We start from the raw sequence: 21029 nt of genomic DNA, 5'->3' as shown, positions 1-21029 counted from the left end.
TGCATACTCATTTCAGCATTTGAGCTACAAGAATTCACTTGTCTTTTCAAACTCACGTGTTTGACAACAGCTGATAATCAAATTGACTCGATGTACCAGAAGGAACAAATGGGGAATTCGACACCAATTCAGATGATGCATTGAGTACTATTTTTGTTATTTCACATACTAGGGATATAATTACTGTTTGGGTATCCTTATTATTTACTATTATGTATTTTTAGCTTGATTATTTTTTTCACCCTTTATGCGATGCGCAATGCAGAGAACACCGGAAGAATTATCATGGAATTACCACAGTGAATTATTGTAAAGTTTGTTTGTGTCAATTAATCCCATAAGGAATGGGTTGCCAATTGTCCATTTGACACGAAAATAACAATTCATTAATTCATAAAAATAACAAGAAAATCATTCATGCTATAAAACATAATTTGTTGGCATACAATTTAGTACGCTTGTATGGTATTTGGACACGGCCCTCCCTGGTTCGAATCCAGGCTTGTATCACATCCGGCCGTGATTGGGAGTCCCATAAGGCAACGCACAATTGGCCCAGCGTCACCTGGGTTTGGCCGGGGTAGGCTGTCATTGTAAATAAGAATATGTTCTTAACTTACTTGCCTAGTTAAATAAAATTCCTTCTAAACCGCACACTTCCTCCAGGACTGTGGCGCAGAATAAATTCCGTGCTGCGCAGATACACGAGATTGTACTTCACCGAATTCGTCCCATTAGTTTTTAAATCAACATTATATCAGCCCCTTTTCAATGCAACAAAACAGATCTAACTTTGTAAGATTGAGTCTGTGATTTTGTTGTAGCCAGTGTGCAACGGAGTAGAATTCTATTGGAGCGGTCATTCAATCACCCTCGAGTGAATCCGCTTTTCAGATCAGTTCAGCTCAGTGCGCAGTTAGCGAGTTATTAGCCCAGTTATAGATAAGTATAGTTCAGCAATGGGGAGTTACTGCTTCCGACAAGAGCTGTCTTTGAAATGCCAGTCAGCTAATTGTCTTAATTAAAGGGGCAGTGTTGTATTTTGAGAGCGGCTTGAATATGCAAATAAATCAAATTAAAAACAAAATATATTTGTCACATGCATGAATACAACAGGTGTAGACATTACAGTAAAATGCTTAATTACAAGCCCTTAACCAACAAAAAAAAAGAGAAATTAAAGTAACAAATAATTAAAGAGCAGCAGTAAAATAACAATATCGAGGCTTTTTACAGGGGGTACCGGTGCGGGGGCACGGTTAGAGAAGGTAATTGAGGTAATATGTACATGTAGGTAGAGGTAAAATGACTATGCATAGATAACAGAGAGTAGGAGCAGCGTTAAAGGGGGGGGGGGGCAATGCAAATAGTCCAGGTAGCCATTTGATTAGATGTTCAGGAGTCTTTTGGCTTGAGGGTAGAAGCTGTTTAGAAGCCTCTTGGACCTAGACTTTGCGCTCCGGTACCACTTGCCGTGCGGTAGCAGAGAGAACAGTCTATGACTAGGGTGGCTGGAGTCTTTTTGACAAATAAGCCAGTACGCAGAGCGGCAGCATACATGGTCTAATTCTCTGTATGGTAGTAATAATAATGCATTTTATTTTGTAAAGTGCTTTCTTGCATCATACAAGACAATACAATGTTATTTACAGTCAACTAGCCCATGGTGTTACAGACCAAGTACCAAATAATTCATTAATGTCAAGCCCTTCATAATGTAAAAATGTTTTTAAAAGTCTCTTGCAGTGTAGGCCTGTATTGAACACCACACATAGGCTACTGTAGGCTATGTGATAGAAATCAAAAGCTATTTCCATGTGAACATTTTATGGGATTTGCTCTACTGGTTTTGGTGGTAGGCCTACATTATGATCAAATAGCCGCTTGGCTACTGTCTAAAACCTATAAGAGTACAGCCTCAGTGTTTACTGTAAACGTGTCCCTGAAGTTGCACAAAATTCACATAATGTTCAGGTTTCCGCTCACAAGACCTAAAATTTGTTCAGTGCCCCAAAAAATTAGAGGGAACATTGCCTACAATATCTCAGTGAACCAGGAGTGATCTGTTAGTTGCATCTATCAGGTGCAAGAGGAGGAATCTTGGGATTGCATTATCAGCTGTTCAAATGTCCTGCACAAATTCCAACATACAGGAAAAAAGAAAAACATGAAATGAACATCCTTGTAAATATCTTGTATCCCCCCCCCCACCTAACCAAATTCAGGTTGACTTTTATTTAGGAAAATGATTATGCAAAATGTTAAAGGCCATTTTGTTGATATTGCAATTTTATAATCGTATTCAAACACGAGCAACAGCACCAGGCATTTTAAACATGCATGATGATCTCCCTCTGAATACAATCCCAACAGCCTCCCACAACCATGTCTCATATTTGCAAAAGCATGTTTGAACAGATCAAGCAGAATCCGTGGGAGTCTTTTTCCTTTACACCCACTAACCAGCGTCTTTATTGATAATGCATAAAACATGATCTCTTCCCATCCAGAGGATGTTGTAACAGATCCTTAAGGACACTTTATTGCGATATTAAACATTAACAGTCATACGGATGAATTATTTAGCTGTGGTATTTTAGCTACATAGTTTATGTAACTAAATTCATACAGATGCTTCATTATGCCGTTATCCCGCCTCCCTTTTCCAGGACACTTGTTCCGGGCGGCGGACGATCAACATCTCAACATGTCTACGGTCTCAAGTGCCTTTCCCATCGTCAACCACCCAGCATTTGGTCTGTACACTACCAGCTCAGGGCGCTCAGAGTTTGGAGGCCTGGGCTCCCTGGGGATATCTGCTGCCTTGGCTGCTCACTCCCAGCTAGGTGCCTTTCCAGGTATGGCAGCTTTTCCAGGTAGGAGGGCCTTGACTAGAATCCATTCTAAAATATATGCACTATCATTAGTTTATGTCTAATAATGAGTAGTACAAATTAGAAATGTATCAGTATCTGACAGTGAATAACAGACGTGCACCCTATTCCCTATATAGTGCGCTACTTTGGAGCAGACCATAATGTACTACTTTTTCTCAGGGTCCATAGGGCTTTGGTCAAAAGTAGTGCACAATTAAGGGAATATCGGTGTCCGTTTGGGACACAGTCATTTGATTAGTTCATTCCGCCTTCTGAGAGTTCCCAGAATGTGTGCTTATTAGCCCCAGCCAACTCCCATGGAGAGAGCCCAGCTAGCATGCATCACCTTTATGGTATCGTCCATCAGTTCAATAGGCAGCATTCAGGACATGACTTTTATAGATTGGGATGGTTCACACCACCACCTTGACCTCTGAGAAAAACATTGGACCTATCACACTTTTCAAGCTAAATGTTTTGTTACATAATTTTTTTTCTGTCACACTCAGAGGAAAATGGTGTTGGTTAGCAACCAGGAACTGTATACAGTTTCCAGAGCTTGTGAATGTTTTTTTTTTTGTATAAGTCTGGAATCACAAATGAATCAGGATTATGTCGTTTTCAACTTCATCAAGCACGAAGGGCTCCATTTTGAATTGCTTTTGCCATTTTAAAGGGAAAGAGAAAGTCCCCGCGAGACTGTTTTTGCAGCTGTGAAATATCCAGCATGTATGAGGAGCTACGTCTATCCTCTGGGATTTACAATTCTCAACATGTTTACAATTAAATGGGCTGAAATCAGTGAGTCTGTGGAATGCACTGGTCATCTGCTGAGATCTGTTCAAAGAGAAACAGAAAGGTTGAACAGCCGTAAACCCTGGCTGTCTGAAACAGTGTGTCATCACTGAGATTCATTAAACACGACTCGAATAACAGTGAAATCAGCCTGGTATGGATTCTCATGCATTCTCTCTCCTCTCCCTCCAAGAATGGTGGCGGGCAGCTGAGGCTCAGGGGCGGGGAGCTGCAGCCTTCTTTCCCCATCTCCTGGGGCTGCCGCCCATGTTCCTACCCCAACTCCAGCAGAGCAACGACCTCAGCCCCTTCCAGGCCCGCATCCCCAGCAAGAACGGACGAGCCACAGCCAAAGGTAGGCAGACACACACACACTTTCTCTCTTGCCAGATGTTTTCCCTACTCTGCAAACAATTTAATGAAGCAAGGAACTTTTCTGCATAAAAGAGAATGATGTCCTTATGGGCACAGGTACAATATCAAATATGTTTAATTGACCCTGGAGGCAATAGGAAGACCATGTTAATGCATAAATCAGTTTGTAAGCAGGTGCCGGGTGTCTCACCAGTGAATATGTTAACCTGGAGATCCTTTTGCTAATGTAATTAGATTTTTCCCAATAGTAAGTGCTTTGGCAATTTCTGGTAAGTCATCATTTTAGAGAACTCGCCCGTCTTCCACCTTATTTTCCTTTTCATAATCACTGTATAGAAGTGGTCGTTCCTGATTTGATAGTTGTGGTGTCTGTTTCCTCATGGTCAAAGGAGTGAATGGCGCTGTGAATGGCAGCAGGATCTCCACTGTGTCTGGGAGCAGCTTCAGCACAACCGCCGCTACGTTCTCAACACAGGGGAACACGGAGAAACAGAAAGCCACCAACGGAAGCGTCAGAAGTCGCAAGAGCCACCAGGATGGGACCCAAGTGAAGGAGAAGAGCGTTCAGAAAACTAAAGAGAAGGTTAGTAGGATCTGGCAACTAATAATAGGGCTTACAAAAACAAGTCCAAAAAGGACTAGTTTGTGGTAAATATATCTGGCAACGTTAGTGTCCCGCAAGGGCGGCTGCGATCTAGACAAACATTGACATCTGAGATGTGTGCTGTTTTGCAATGGTATTCAGTTACCGTACAGGCCGGAATGAGTCCGTCACTGTTCTCTGTTATAGAAACTCAGCAAGAAACCAGTGGAGGCGTCCAGCAACAGTGACAGCGAATCAGGTTCTTCCTCGGATATCTCCAGCGACGGGGTGAACAGCAGTGACTCAGACGACCTAGACGAGGAGGATGACGACGACGATCAGAGCAACGACAGCGACGATTCTGACTCGGAGAAGGAGAGCCGTGTAAAGAGGACGATTAAGGTGTACTTCAGGCGCTTGTCCAGTCGAACTGTCCCTGTTGGATTGTTAGAACTCGGTAGCCATATATCTGGACTCATGCATACACTATTTCAACATGACATGTCTGTATGGTTTGTCTTTCGAAAATGTTATACTTTCCGCTTTGTTCCAAGCACACTGTGACGCTCTCTATGACTGATAATCTCAGTTAAATGTCAAGGGCAGCTCCGCTGGTGGGTGGCACGCTGGGGGCCTGACCGCGTTGCCCGACAGGGCTGCCATCGTGGGCTGGGTTGAGTCAGAGCTGACATGAAACTGTCCTCCCCCTCCTCTTCTCTCTCTCTCAGAGCCTGACACAGAGCACTGCCATCAGCAAGAAGAGACCCCATGCTGCTGAAGGCGAGAAGGCTCGGGACAGCCGGAGTGGTCTGCTTCAGAAACATCCAGATGAGACCTTTCTCCATTTCCTCCACTACCCGCTCAAACCCTCACCCCAGCCCCCAGCGCTGTCCCAGTCCACATCCCTTGTCTTCCAGAGCTCCAGGAACAGGGAGGAAGAACTCAAGCAGCACACCAGTGTGATCCAGGCTACGGGGCTGGCCAGTACTAAACCCTTGGCTCTGGTCAAACCACGCAGGGAGGCCTCATCGTCTCCTCAACCCACCAGGCCCTTCTCTCTCTCTTCCTCACCCAAACCCTTTTCTCTTTCTTCTTCACCTAAACCAAACTCTCTCTCTTCATCTCCCAAGCCCGTCTCCCTCTGCTCCTCTCCGAAGCCCTTGTCTCTCTCCTCCTCACCCAAGCCTCTCTCTCTGTCTTCGTCCCCCAAACCACCCACCCTTTCGCCCTCACACAAACCCAAATCTCGGACAGGCTCCCCCAAACCCCTGTCTGACAGTATGAAGTTGGGGAGCAGAAACTTCCTGGATGAAACCTTGTTACACATCAACAACTTTAAATTGAAACAGGTGAGTCTTGCTGTATGCAAATTATTTGCATTTTCATTGTTTTGTGTGTAATGGTGTGTTTTCCACTTATTAAAATAAGACTATTCGATTGAAGTCTTTCTCCAAAGCAATATTGATAACGTTCTTTTTTTTTTTCACAGAGAGGATATGGATATTTAGTATCTCCCATTTCTTCTTGACTATCATTGTTTCTGATTTGCAGATTTGAAAAGGTCAGCTTCCTCTCTACAGAAAATGAAACGTCTAAGCACTGTTATCAGCAGTTTGATTACGTTTCATGCCGGCTCTCCCTGTACACGACCTAAAGTGACAATGCAGTTAGTTAGCTTTATTGGAAATACTTCACAAAAGCTGACACGCAATTAACTCAGTAATGCTTTAGGAAGCCCGTTGCTATCCCATTGTTATCAAAAGGGGGAAAAAATCTGTCTTTTTCCAAGGATTAAATTATTATTGTTAATCTGAACAGTGGTGATAGCAGGTCAATCTATAACAAGACCTTTGGAACAGGATTTGAGTACTGACGGAGTTTAGAGGTATCTCAAAAAAGAAAGTTGATTGCTAAGCCTAGAATACGGCACTAAACAGAAAAAATTGGCAGGGACTGTGCCGAACAGCTTTTTATTCTTTGTATACCGTGTTCGACACGGACTCGTTTTAATATACTTTAATGGGAGAGACCCGCTTCCTCATTGTCATTCTCACTGAGCAATTACAAGTGCATTCCTTATTATGTTTTCCTTTCACAATCTGCAGTAATGCAAATGACTGACAGCTCGTATAATTACTTCCATTCTCTTTTTCCCCTCTTCCTTCTCTCCTTAAGCCCTTCGTCTCCCAGGAGCACTTCAAACAGGCCTTCCCTCTGCCAGTGATGCATCAGGATCTGTTCAAGAGCCTGAAGAAAAAGAAAATGGCCGCCTCATCGTCCTCCTCATTAGCACCGCCCAAACTGTCTCTAGAGACCCCGAGCAGTCTCAGGCTCCCTTCTCCACACACCAACCACTCCAACCTGTTCCTGGCCTCCTCCCTCCTGGGCGCCCACCCTAAAGGGGTGATCCACAGCATTGTGCAGGATGCCCCCCTGGCCCTCATCACCAAGCCTCGCAGCAGCAGTCAGAACAGGAGCACCATCAACAATTCTCTCCTGGCTGCCACCAGCCCACCCTTCTCTATGCCTGTCAACCTGAGCACTGGGCATAAGGAGCAAAGCTCTGGAGCCCTAGGCTGGGCCTCTACCTCACCGGGCCTGGCCCACAGAGCTGGGAAGAGCAAGGCCCAGCAAAAGGCTCTCCACACAGGGAAGGGCATCTCCCAGTCCCAGACCCACTTGGTGCAGTCCCAGGTGGAGCTGTTCCGGGGCACAGAGTCTGACATCCTCAGCAGCAAGGACTCCGACGACTCCGTAGAGGATGAGGATGATGAACATGATGACAACGACGACGAGGAGGATTCTGATGACAGCCTATCAGGTTAGTCAGCTCAGCACGTTAATGTCATGCACTTCTGGAACAGCTCTTACGTCTGGTTTAAGTGCTTCAGAGCCACTTTAGCTACAGATTCAGCAGATACTTTAAAGAGGTTCCTTCAAGAGGCCTGTGATTATCAGTGTGGTTGAATGTGAACTGAATGTTAATTGGAGAATGACTTATCAAGTCCTCCACTCCCACTGGTCTCCCCTGCAGAGTCTGAGAGTAATCTGGAGAGCGACTCGGACGACGTGAAGGACCGCGACGAGACCACCACGGATACGGAGGCAGATAGGACCCCTCTGAAGCGTGCCAAAGGCTCCTCTTCTCTACTCGACACCACCTCCTCCAGCCTCTCAGCCAGCTGCTCCCCTCTCAACCTCCAGGTCATCAAGGCATCCGGTGGCCTGCCCACCCCAGCCATGGTGACCAGCTCTGGGGCCTTGGCCTACCACAGCACCCCCTCTTCCTCATATACTCTCTGCTCCACTCCACCAGGTACCAATGGAACTCTCTCAGCTCATCTTTGCTCTCTAACCTGTGGCCCTCCAACCCTGTTCCTGGAGAGCTACCCTCCTGTAGGTTTTTGCTCCAACCCCAGTTGTAACTAACCTGATGCAACTTATCAACTAGCTAATTATTAGAATCAGGTGCGTTAGATTAGGGTTGGAGAGAAAAACTTACAGGACGGTATCTCTTCAGGAACAGGGTTGGAGAGCCCTGCTCAAACCAGTGTGCTACTCTCATGGCCTGCATCCCAATTGGCACTCTATTCCCTATATAGTGCTATTTGGTCGTGGACCTTGAGGCTGTTGGTTGGAAGTCCAGTCCTCTCCTTCTCCAAATGCTTAGTCCGATCACCCAGTCCAATCCAGGGGAAACAACGCATGCTTAAAAAAAAAAAAAATTCCAGCAGGAAAACATTGTTCAGGGTGTCTCTCAATGCAAAATCATGTCTCTGGTCAAAGTGTTTGTGTCATTGTTTTGATGACAGAGCAGGCCCTTTGAGTCTTTTGATTACCCTGGCTGGCACATGTTTAACCGTTTAGCAGCTGAAGTACTTGGCTGGCTCAGACCTCCATGATTACTGCAGTCCGAGTCTCTCTTTCCTAATAGCTGCATGTTGGAATCTTTTTATTGTTGTAGTTCCACTCCCATATAATCATTCGTAGCTCTATTCCTTGATATCGGCTTTGACATGGTCGATTTGACAAGGTGCTGTATTGCTAACCCTGCGTTGATGTGTCATTTCTAAAAGCAACAGTGGTTAAAAGGACCCTATGGTTTTGCATGTTTCTTTGAATAAAACACCTGAACGTAACAGGCTGAAATGTTCTTAAAGGTACCCTGTCTGGTGGGTGGAGTTTTCAAGCCATTGTTTCCCCCTAGGCAACTGAATTGACGTAGGTGTTTCTTATTTTAGAGTAAGGGCACCTCTGGCCAACACAACAAGGTTTCTGCATTTGCTCAGGTCACAGTGGATCTGTCAGACTGTTGTAAAGAGTCCCCTCTTTATCCCAGGAACAGGGAAGAGAAGGAGAGTGACAGATGAGAGAAAGCTGCGGACACCTCTAGAGTTTGGGTAAGATATACACCGTATATACATATATACACCACTCAGAATGTCACTGGTCACCCACTGTTAGTGCTGAGTGATTAACCGAAATGTCAGTTATTTGGGGGTTTTTAAACAACTAATTGACCGACTTCGGTTCAATTATTTGAATTCCATTTCGTTCTGGTTTTTTTCTGTGAGCTTGATTTGTGCAGCTTCTGTAGAGATAATCACATCAAGCCTGAACTGTGTGATGTTGTAGTTTCCAACAGGCCAATATTTTACATAGTTAAGCACAGAACACTTGGTAATTAACTACAATGACTGTATTCCATTGTGCGCCCACTTAAACTTGTCCAATCTGTGTGAAGAGCACAAGCAAAAGTCTGAAAATACATGATCTACGTGATTGATAGGTGGTATTCAGCAGTCATAAAAGTATGTCTTATTTAATTTGAAGACCTTCTAAAATAGTGATTTTCTCAGACAGCATATGCAGCAGCTCTGATGAGATGATGACTTGGAATGAAATAATAGTCATAAAGTAAATATTTTATTAAAGTAATGTGAATAAATTATGGTTAAAAAGTGATAAGCAGTCACTACCATCCTGGGACTTTTTTATTAATTGTTGTATTCTGTGTTACAGCATTCAACACACATAATGCATAGTGCATTTATTGTAAAAAAAAAAGTACTATAATGATGATGTTGTGGCAATTTCCTCTGTCCCTCAAACAACATGGGTGGTATGACTGACTAAAAGTGTCTTAAAGGAGCCAAATCATAGTGTATACATCCCAATCAGTGAGGTTCTTTTTTCCAGAGCGGTGATGATACATCGTCAACAACAGAGTGGCTAGACGAAAAAAAGAGTAAACAACACAACATCGCTCCTTCCCTCCCTTCATCCATCCTCCCTTCATCCTTCCCTCCCGCTACCCCTCCTCCCCTAAACTCTCCCTTCCTCAAACTTTCCCCTTTCCCTCCCTTGTCCCTCTCTCTTTCCCTCTATCCTTCATCCCTTTTCTCTATCCCTCCCTACCACTCACCATCCATCCCGCCTTCCCTCAGTGGGCCCCTCCAAAGCCCAGGCCTGACAGTAAGCCGAGTGGCCAGGAAATGAGGCACTGCAGCAGTGATGGTCAGGGGTTAACCACATCCAGTCTCAACACAGACGCGCAACATTAGCAGCTCCGTCCCGCCACCCACCACAAACCCAGCGACGCTGCACTTAGATCAGGGTGTCTTTCATCTCCCACGGATGTTTCTCATCAGCAGGTTCAAAGAGAAAAGCAAGGCGACAAGCCTTATATCAGTCCCCTGCTCCGCTTAAGACCCAGGCTACGTCGCCAATGCTACCCTATTCCCTGTATAGTGCACTACTTTTGACCAGAGCCCCATGGGTTAGTGTACCATGTAGGGAATAGGGTGCCGTTTGGGCCGGAATCCTCAGGCCGTTTCTGTTAGGAGATGGCGGCTGTCCAGATGCACTGAGTGAAGTGTCGTGTGGGGCGGTGTTCCTCTTGGCAGCTGTCCATCCCAGGAGAGTCTGATTCCTACAGGGCTCACAGGGCAGCCAGGCCACTCAGTACAGAAGACACAGCTGTAAACCGCTCATTTAGATAGCTGCCCTCGTCAACATCAGGCTCTAGCTGTCTGCTGAAGGATTGGCAGCTAGGAGAAGAGCATGTAACAATTCTAGCTGACTAAGTGTTGTGTAAAAGAATGAAGAAGGTGTAAGAAGGTAGCACAAATCAACTTAATTTCCACTCATGTACTTTGATATACAGTACCATTTATAATGCATCTTGTATAGTTCCTCTACTTTGACTGCTTGAAACATTACAAAATGATACATGACTGGAATATATCGGCACTGCACTGTGTCGTTCTGCCCGATTTAGTGTGAATGGGATTGTGCTTCTGTATGTGAATCACTTGTAACCTCCCTCCATCCTAGGTGGCAGAGAGAGACTCGTATCTGTAATGTGGCGGGCCGTCTGCAGGGAGACGTGGCGTATTACGCCCCGTGTGGGAAGAAGCTCCGGCAGTACCCTGACGTGATGAAGGTAAGGTCATAACTCCCAGTTGACTAGCGTTAGCATCCTCTCTCCCTACATCTCTCTCGTACGAATCCTAATAGATTTAAAGCTAATGTTAATGAGGGATTTTATTTGCATTGTCTCCAGATTTTGATCAAGAAAGACATAGTTTACACCCAAACCAATAAGGTTTCTGTTATTAACTTAATCTTTGCCTTAACACTGATCTTTTGTCTCACCAAGGCCTCATTTATGTTCTTCTTTGTAGTATGTGTCCAGAAATGGAATAAGTGACATCACACGCGATCATTTTAGCTTCAGTGCAAAAATAAGGGTTGGTGACTTCTATGAAGCCAGAGAAGGACCGCAGGTGACTGTCATCTCTTTATTGACCGTTTTTTCCCTCCCACAGAGCAGTCTTCCGTAGCTGTACTGTAGCTGTACTAAAGTACTGTATATCATTGTGTTACTATTACATTCACAGGAAAAGTTATATGCTGTATTGTAATATGAAAGCCAGGCGCATATAGTTAAAGGGATAGTTCACTCCAAAACGCTATTTTAAGATGGAGCCCTTTCAGTACATAGAAAAAAAACGTGACAAATATGCGTTTTTTTACATTTAACAACAGCAAGTGATGTCTAATTGATTCATACTTAAAGGCAGCAATTACATAGATATATGTATTTAAGCTTAACGTTCATATTTCTTTGTCATGAGGGATTTGTTTATACGGTATCAAGTATAGTCATACTGCAGTGTAAGTAAATGGAATGCTCTAATTGGCTGTCCCTCGCTCTCCTCTCATAAGGGATTGCAGTGGAGCTTGTTGACCGAGGATGAGGTGATTCCTCGTATCCTGGCCATGGAGGGGAGGCGTGGGCATCCCCCTAAGCCTGAGCACCAGAGGAGAGGTGACGAGGGCCCCCGGTCCAGGCGCAGTAAGGGTCGACTTCCTAACGTTGGCGAGGCCGACTTCCCAGGCGCCACTGACGCCAAACTTCTACGCAAACTAGAAGCTCAACGTGGGTTCAGTTCTTGCAAGCATCACTGGGGTACACTAAGTGACCAAAAGTATGTGAACACCTGCTCGTCGAAGGGCGATTAGGCCTGGCTCGCAGTCGGCATTCCAATTCATCCCAAAGGTGTTCGATGGGGTTGAGGTCAGGGCTCTGTGCATGCCAGTCAAGTTCTTTCACACCGATCTCAACAAACCATTTCTGTATGGACCTCGCTTTGTGCATTGTCATGCTGAAACAGGAAAGGGCCTTCCCCAAACTGTTGCCACAAAGTTGGAAGCACAGAATCGTCTAGAATGTCATTGTATGCTGTAGTGTTAAGATTTCCCTTCACTGGAACTAATGGGGCTAGTCTAAACTATGAAAAACAGCCCCAAACCATTTTGTCTTTTTTAACAATTTCATGTGTCTGAAGGTACAAACTCTGCCTTTCCGGCGGGCACAGAGAGAAAATCAAGTGCACTATATGCCTACCGCTGGCCAATCGGATGGCTTAGATTACCGCGTCACGTAGCAGGCATAAAAGAAAGCTACAGCAAAATTGATTCTGTGAAATTTCAAAAGGTTTAAAACCATGACGAGAGAGACTGTCAACAAATGCAATGAATAACTGCTGTTTATATGACTGAGTTCATGTTTAAGTTCTTACTCGGCACTTAGTATTACAATTTTAAAATGCGTGGTCTTCCTATTTCAAAGCACTGCAGCATTAATGATTGAGTGTATCGATAGGCTTACGTTGTTATTAGCAGCTTGGTATTTTTTAATATCAAGGAATATTTCACTTTCTTGTTCGTAGGAGTAACAACATGAATTTGTTCATGAGGCAGAAGTAATGCGGTTCAACTTGAGTTTCGCCTTCAGCTGGAAGACAGTGCACCTTTTTGGTCAGTGGAGGGAAGGGAAAGCGAAGGGATGTTGAGAGGCGGACCCTAAGTCTGTATGCTCACTCAGCTGTGCCTCAAGTAATACAACAGCAGATCTATTAACGGTGTGATCATATAGCCTACCTCAAATTTTGAAATATACACTGCTCAAAAGAATAAAGGGAACACTTAAACAACACAATGTAACTCCAAGTCAATCACACTTCTGTGAAATCAAACTGCTCACTTAGGCAGCAACACTGATTGACAATAAATTTCACATGCTGTTGTGCAAATGGAATAGATAACAGGTGTAAATTATAGGCAATTAGCAAGACACCCCCAATAAAGGAGTGGTTCTGCAGGTGGTGACCACAGACCACTTCTCAGTTCCTATGCTTCCTGGCTGATGTTTTGGTCACTTTTGAATGCTGGCGGTGCTTTCACTCTAGTGGTAGCATGAGAAGGAGTCTACAACCAACACAAGTGGCTCAGGTAGTGCAGCTCATCCAGGATGGTACATCAATGCGAGCTGTGGCAAGAAGGTTTGCTGTGTCTGTCAGCGTAGGGTCCAGAGCATGGAGGCGCTACCAGGAGACAGGCCAGTACCTCAGGAGACGTGGAGGAGGCCGTAGGAGGGCAACAACCCAGCAGCAGGACCGCTACCTCCGCCTTTGTGCAAGGAGGAGCAGGAGGAGCACTGCCAGAGCCCTGCAAAATTACCTCCAGCAGGCCACAAATGTGCATGTGTCTGCTCAAACAGTCAAACAGACTCCATGAGGGTGGTATGTGGGCCCGACGTCCACAGGTGGGGGTTGTGCTTACAGCCCAACACCGTGCAGGACGTTTGGCATTTGCCAGAGAACACCAAGATTGGCAAATTCGCCGCTGGCGCCCTGTGCTCTTCACAGATGAAAGCAGGTTCACACTGAGCACATGTGACAGACGTGACAGAATCTGGAGACGCCGTGGAGAACGTTCTGCTGCCTGCAACATCCTCCAGCATGACCGGTTTGGCGGTGGGTCAGTCATGGTGTGGGGTGGCATTTCTTTGGGGGGCCGCACAGCCCTCCATGTGCTCGCCAGAGGTAGCCTGACTGCCATTAGGTACCGAGATGAGATCCTCAGACCCCTTGTGAGACCATATGCTGGTGCGGTTGGCCCTGGGTTCCTCCTAATGCAAGACAATGCTAGACCTCATGTGGCTGGAGTGTGTCAGCAGTTCCTGCAAGAGGAAGGCATTGATGCTTTGGACTGGCCCGCCCGTTCCCCAGATCCTTAATCCAATTGAGCACATTTGGGACATCATGTCTCGCTCCATCCACCAACGCCACGTTGCACCACAGACTGTCCAGGAGTTGGCGGATGCTTTAGGTCCAGGTCTGGGAGGAGATCCCTCAGAAGACCATCCGCCACCTCATTGGGAGCATGCCCAGGCGTTGTAGGGAGGTCATACAGGCACGTGGAGGCCACACACACTACTGAGCCTCATTTTGACTTGTTTTAAGGACATTACATCAAAGTTGTATCAGCCTGTAGTGTGGTTTTCCACTATAATTTTGAGTGTGACTCCAAATCCAGACCTCCATGGGTTGATACATTTGATTTCCATTGATAATTTGTGTGATTTTGTTGTCAGCACATTCAACTATGTAAAGAAAAAAGTAATTAATAAGAATATTTCATTCATTCAGATCTAGGATGTGTTATTTTAGTGTTCCCTTTATTTTTTTGAGCAGTGTATATTTTAAGAAATGACCCCAACAACCATGCATTGACAGGGCAATTCAAGCAAAGCCTATAGCTTACTGCACAAACCTCATTGCTCCAGTTCTGTTTTTAATTGGTTAATGTTGCATAGGCTTATGTTTTTTAAATCATGTAAAAAAAAATCTGTCCAGTACATCGCAGCTTGCATTTTGACTCGGAAAGTGATCTCGACTCAAAGGTTGGTCACCACTGTTCTAGAGTTTTCCCTGTTAACACAATCAAAGTTTCCCTTTACTGTGGCAATTGTGACTGAATCAATGCAATATAAGCCACTTTCAATGCAACATACCGAAACAAAACCAACTATGCAAGATATTTTGTTGTAGCAGAATGCATCGGAGTGGAATTATTTTGGATTGACACACACGACTCAGCCCGTACTCTACACAGACCGGTGCAGCATAAACAATCAGAGCTGCAGTAGGCCTATATGCAAATAAACCATTGCCAAATAGGGATCTATGCCATTTACTTTGAACTGGACTATGTTTACAGCATGAGCGATCGTGAGTAGATGTGCTTGTTTTGAGATCAAAGCGAGAGCTGCATATAGCCACGTGTGCTACATGCACAGAATTTTCACAACGTTCAAGTTTGCGCTCAGCAGACCTGAAATATGCTCAGTGCCCAAAGAAATGTAGGGAACAATGGTGTCCACATACTTTTGTGTATATACAGTGCATTCAGAAAGTATTCAGACCCCTTGACTCTTTCCACATTTTGTTACGTTACAGCCTTAAAAAAAACTGTAATACCTTTTGTTTTTTTTTTCCATTTTTTTTTTCAATCTACCCCATCTACCCCATAATGACAAAGCAAAAACAGGTTTTTAGAAGTTTCTGCAAGTTAATTAAACATAAAAAAACTGATCAGATTTACATATGTTTTCAGACTCAGTACTTTGTTGAAGCACCTTTGGCAGAGATTATAGCTTTGAGTCTTCTTGGGTATGACACTACACACCTGTATTTGGGTAGTTTCTCCAATTCTTCTCTGCAGATCCTCTCAAGCACTCTCAGGTTGGATGTGGAGCATCGCTGCACAGCTATTTTCAGGTCTCTCCAGAGATGTTCGATAGGATTTAAGTCCGGGCTCTGGCTGGGCCCCTCAAGGAGATTGAGACTTGTCCCAAAGCCACTCCTGCATTGTGTTGGCTGTGTGCTTTGGGTTGTTGTCCTGTAGGAAGGTGAACCTTTGCCCCAGTCTGAGGTCCTGAGCGCTCTGGAGCAGGTTTTCATCAAGGATCGCTCTGTACTTTGCTCCGTTCATCTTTCCCTCCATCCTGCCTAGTCTCCCAGTCTCTGCCGCTGAAAAACATCCCCACAGCATGATGCTGCCACCACCATGCTTCACCGTAGGGATGGTGCCAGGTTTCTTCCAGAAGAGACGCTTGGCATTCAGGCCAAAGAGTTCAATCTTGGTTTCATCAGACCAGAGAATCTTGTTTCTCATGGTCTGAGTGTCCTTTAGGTGCCTTTTGGCAAACTCCAAGTGGGCTGTCATGTGCCTTTTTACCGTCTGGCCACTACCATTGTTATAACTTTATTGGGTTACAGAGTTAATGTTTACAGTTAATTCATTGTGCTGTATCTAAAGATAAGAGAACACACCTGTTGTGTACAAGTGACAAGTCATTATCCAGGTAAAAGTGGCAAAATGTAACATGAACAAGTATTATTACTCAAAAAGAAGTATTCATCTCAACTGACGTCCCAAGTCATTACTTTGAACATAGTTGTTCTATATTTTTGGTGCCAAAACCAGGGAGTATGAGCTGCGACGGTGATCCGAGGGATGAAGTGGCTGAAATGGCTGAAGAGGAACGTCGGTATGGAGCAGAAAGAATGAGACAAAAGCGGGGTACCATCCTGAGGTGCCACAACACGGATTTTGAATCAGATTGACGTGGAAATAACCCAGTAAAATCTGGATACCGATTACTTCAGTACATTGTTGGAATTGCTGTCAGCTGAGGAGGACCGCTTCTTTGAACTTGGTCGTGGAATTGAACAGTTAACGCCGTTGGACGAATTGGATGCGGAGATTGCATGCACAGAGAATTACAAAGAGTGCGTTATCATGCTGGAGAGTCGTGCACAATGAGTAATAGATACAAAATAAATAAAAAAACAGGACCTCGATCCACTACCAGGACGGGTGAATGACGCTAACTCAAAACAGAACACAGAGACAATCACTAAGGCTACCGAAGTTGATTGAGAAAGTCTATGGAGATGTCAGTATATGGCGGGAGTTTTGGAGCCAGTATGAGACTGCTATTCACAACAATGATTCACTGTGCAGTAGAGAAGTTTATACCTACCTGAGAACTTCTCACTGGACCAGCTGCAAAGTCAGTAGCAGGACTGATGTTAACAGTAACTATGATGATACAATCGCTCTTCTCGAGCAGATTTGGAAGGAAGGATCTTGTGATTAGTGCTCACATGTCAAAGCTGCTGAATCTCACTCCCGTAAAGAAATCCTCTTACAGATGCATACAATGAATGTGAAATTCAGATTAGGAGCTTGGAATCACTGGGTGTAGTGTCAGAAACCTATGGAAGGCTACTGTGCCCAATCTTATTACAGATGATTGCAGAGGAGATAGTGCTTGACTATAGTCGTCAGAGGGGAGTAGATGATGAATGGAAAGTGTCTGAGATGGTCAGTTTCCTACATTTGTAGTGCTAAGATCATGCAACCAACAGAAAGAGAGCAAACCATGGAACAGGTCATGCTCCTCCGATGAAATTAAAACAAAGACCCAACATGCCATCTGCTGCGGCACTGCACCCGGCCAGCCAGAAGGAACAGAACTGTATTCTGTGATGGTGCAGACCACATATTCAGAAAACTGCCCAGATCACAATATTGCTGCACGCAAAGAGAGACTAAAGAACATGGGAAGATGCTTTGTATGTTTAGGAAAGAAACACATAGCAAAATTCTTTAAAGTCAGTGTCATGTGCAACATATGGAAGCAGACATCACATTGCTGTGTGTACTGGTAAGAGGCGTGAGGTGCAACCCCCTCCTGTTTCTGCAGATGCTGTTGTTTCCTCAGTTATTCCCCATTCTGTGAAGACAACTAGGCGGCCAGAACACTGTTGCTACAAACGATAAAAGCCATGGGTAGAAGGCCCATCGGGCAGGAAGATAGCTTGTTGCTTACTAGATGGAGGCAGTCAGAGACGCTTCATACATGAAAACCTTGTGAAGGGCCTGAAACTACCAGTAATCAGACAAGAGGCACTCACTCTTCACACGTTTGGCTCCACTGCTCCAGCAACGTCCCAACGCAACAAAGTGAATGTCATCTTGGAGAATGTCTGGGACAAATAGCAGAGAATTGAAATGGAGGCAATTGAAACCCCACAAGTGTGCACAGCTGTGATGAAGGTTCCCGGTGAGCAGATTCAACATGAGCTCAATAGAAAGGGACTGCAGCTCGCAGACTTTCGAGAAGATAACAAAGATCCTGAACTCTGTCCTGATATGAGCAGACTACTACTTGCAGATAGTTTCAGGCTGAGTGGAGCAACTGACAGACGCTGGTTGCTTTAGAGGGCACCCTTGGATGGTCGGTACAGGGACCATTGTCCATGTCAAGTGTTGCCAAGGCTTGACATGGAAAACACAGAACCCAGAGGAAAGGAGGCTCTACAGATGTTCGAGAGAACAACCACCTTCAAAGATGAACGATACCATGTGGAGTTGCCATGTAAATGAGAAATGCCAGAACTCCAAGACAACTACAGTTGAAGTCGGAAGTTTACATACACTTAAGTTGGAGTCATTAAAACTCATTTTTCAACCACTCCACAAATTTCTTGTTAACAAACTATAGTTTTGGCAAGTCGGTTAGGACATCTACTTTGTGCCTGACACAAGTAATGTTTCCAACAATTGTTTAGACAGATTATTTTGCTTATTCACTGTATCACAATTCCAGTGGGTCAACACTAAGTTGACTGTGCCTTTAAACAGCTTGGAAAATTCCAGAATGTCATGGCTTTAGAAGCTTCTGACATCATTTGAGTCAATTGGAGGTGTACCTGTGGATGTATTTCAAGGCATACCTTCAAACTCAGTGCCTCTTTGCTTGACATCATGGGAAAATCAAAAGAAATCAGCCAAGACCTCAGAAAATAATTGTAGACCTCCACAGGTCTGGTTCATCCTTGGGAGCAATTTCCAAATGCCTGAAGGTACCACGTTCATCTGTACAAATAATAGTACCCAAGTATAAACACCATGGGACCACGCAGCCGTCATACCACTCAGGAAGGAGACGCGTTCTGTCTCCTAGAGATGAGCGTACTTTGGTGCGAAAAGTGCAAATCAATCCCAGAACAACAGCAAAGGACCCTGTGAAGATGCTGGAGGAAACAGGTACAAAGTATCTATGTCCGCAGTAAAACGACTCTAATATCGACAACCTGAAAGGCTGCTCAGCAAGGAAGAAGCCACTGCTCCAAAACCGCCATAAAAAAGCCAGACTACGGTTTGCAACTGCACATGGGGACAAAGATCGTACTTTTTGGAGAAAAGTCCTCTGGTCTGATGAAAAAAATTATAGAACTGTTTGGCGAGAATGACCATCGTTATGTTTGGAGGAAAAAAGAGCGAGGCTTGCAAGCCGGATAACACCATCAACTGTGAAGCGGCAGCATCATATTGTTGTGGTGCTTTTCTGCAGGAGGGACTGGTGCACTTCACAAAATAGATGGCATCAGAGGGAGGAAAATTATGTGGATATGTTGAAGCAACATCTCAAGAAATCAGTCAGGAAGTTAAAGCTTGGTCGCAAATGGGTCTTCCGAATGGACAATGACCCCAAGCATACTTCCAAAGATGTGGCAAAATGGCTTCAAGACGGCTAAATCAAGATATTGGAGTGGCCATCACAAAGCCCTGACCTCAACCCTATAGAAAATGTGTTGGCAGAATTGAAAAGGCTTGTGCGAGCAAGGAGGCCTACAAACCTGACTCAGTTACACCAGCTCTGTCAGGAGGAATGGGCCAAAATTCACTCAACTTATTGTGGGAAGCTTGTGGAAGGCTACCCGAAATGTTTGAACCAATTTAAAGGCAATGCTACCAAGTACTAATTGAGTGTATGTAAACTTCTGACCCACTGGGAATGTGATTCTATTATTCTGACATTTCACATTCTTAAAATAGTGGTGATCCTAATCTTATCCTAGTTTTTACTAGGATTAAATGTCAGGAATTGTGAAAAACTGAGTTTAAATGTATTTGTCTAAGGTGTATGTAAACTTCTGACTTCAACTGTATAGAATCGCCAAGAAACGGTTTGAAGGTCTGAAGGTAAGACTGATGAAGGATATGATGTTGTACAGAAGATACAATGAAGTAGTTGAGGACCACATACAGTAGGATATGGCAGTGGACATGCCCAAGGACAACGCATCAAACTCCGACAACGTGAAATATAACTTACCTCACCATGCAGTACTCCGGGAGGACAAGGTGACAACAAAACTGAGAGGGGTGTTTGATGCCTTGTCCCATGAAGATGGCTGTCTATCCCTCTGACTGTCTACTCACAGGACCGAACCTGAATCCGATTCTGCTCAGCATTCTAATGAAGTTCAGACTACATGAGATTGCATTCACGGCAGACATCAAGAAGGCTTTCCTGCAGAAATCCCTAGCAGAGAGAGAGAGAGAGACGCTGTGAGATTCCTCTTGCTCACAGGCCCACCAAGGGGAGAAAATGAAGAAGAGCTGCGCGTGCTTAGGATAACCAGAATGGTATTTGGAGTTTCCCCAAGTCCATTCTTGCTCACAGCTAGACAGAACAACCAGAAGTTGTCGAGGCATTGGGGGAGTCACTCTATGTAGATTACTTAATTGACGATTTTAACGCGATGTTGAAGAGGCTTACTTTGTGACGACTGCAAAGCGAATGCTGTTGACTGCAGGCATGGACCTCTGCAAGGGGATGACCAACCCTCCTGAACTGAAAACAAAATGGGAGGAGAGTACGACAACTGACCTCCTGTTGGCACTAGAAACACAAGGAGTTTAGGTTTAGTGTGGCGACCATGAACAGATTACTTTGTGTTTGACCTCAGGCCGCTACTGAGCATTCTAAAGCACAAGGAAAAAACAGAAGTGTTCTACAGTCGTCTGCATGCTTCTTCAACCCTCTTGGCTTCCTGACCCCCTTCACCATCAGGATCAAGCGCATGTTCCAGGAAATGTGGGAGAGGGGACTCAGCTGGGATGAAGATTTACCACCTGATCTGACACAAGAATGGCAACAGTGGTATTCAGAACTACACCAGCTTGCCATA

The 21029-nt window shown here is 44.7% G+C and overlaps 1 protein-coding gene across 1 annotated transcript in view; it reads left to right on the top strand.

Annotated features, from left to right (window-relative positions):
* LOC139397385 (bromodomain adjacent to zinc finger domain protein 2B-like) overlaps nt 1–21029 on the top strand; it is a 99173-nt gene that overhangs the window by 53936 nt on the left and 24208 nt on the right. The window contains exons 4-14 of the mRNA XM_071144136.1: nt 2670–2876; nt 3865–4026; nt 4436–4629; nt 4837–5031; nt 5358–5978; nt 6805–7450; nt 7664–7945; nt 8969–9029; nt 10966–11074; nt 11316–11417; nt 11860–12073. Coding sequence (XP_071000237.1) covers nt 2670–2876; nt 3865–4026; nt 4436–4629; nt 4837–5031; nt 5358–5978; nt 6805–7450; nt 7664–7945; nt 8969–9029; nt 10966–11074; nt 11316–11417; nt 11860–12073 — 2793 coding nt within the window. The remainder of the gene's footprint in view (nt 1–2669; nt 2877–3864; nt 4027–4435; nt 4630–4836; nt 5032–5357; nt 5979–6804; nt 7451–7663; nt 7946–8968; nt 9030–10965; nt 11075–11315; nt 11418–11859; nt 12074–21029) is intronic.

This window comes from Oncorhynchus clarkii, chromosome 3 (assembly GCF_045791955.1).
Source record: "Oncorhynchus clarkii lewisi isolate Uvic-CL-2024 chromosome 3, UVic_Ocla_1.0, whole genome shotgun sequence".
NCBI classification, from domain to species: domain Eukaryota; kingdom Metazoa; phylum Chordata; class Actinopteri; order Salmoniformes; family Salmonidae; genus Oncorhynchus; species Oncorhynchus clarkii.
The sequence above is the reverse complement of the archived record's forward strand: the minus strand, read 5'-3'. Positions and strand labels throughout refer to the sequence as shown.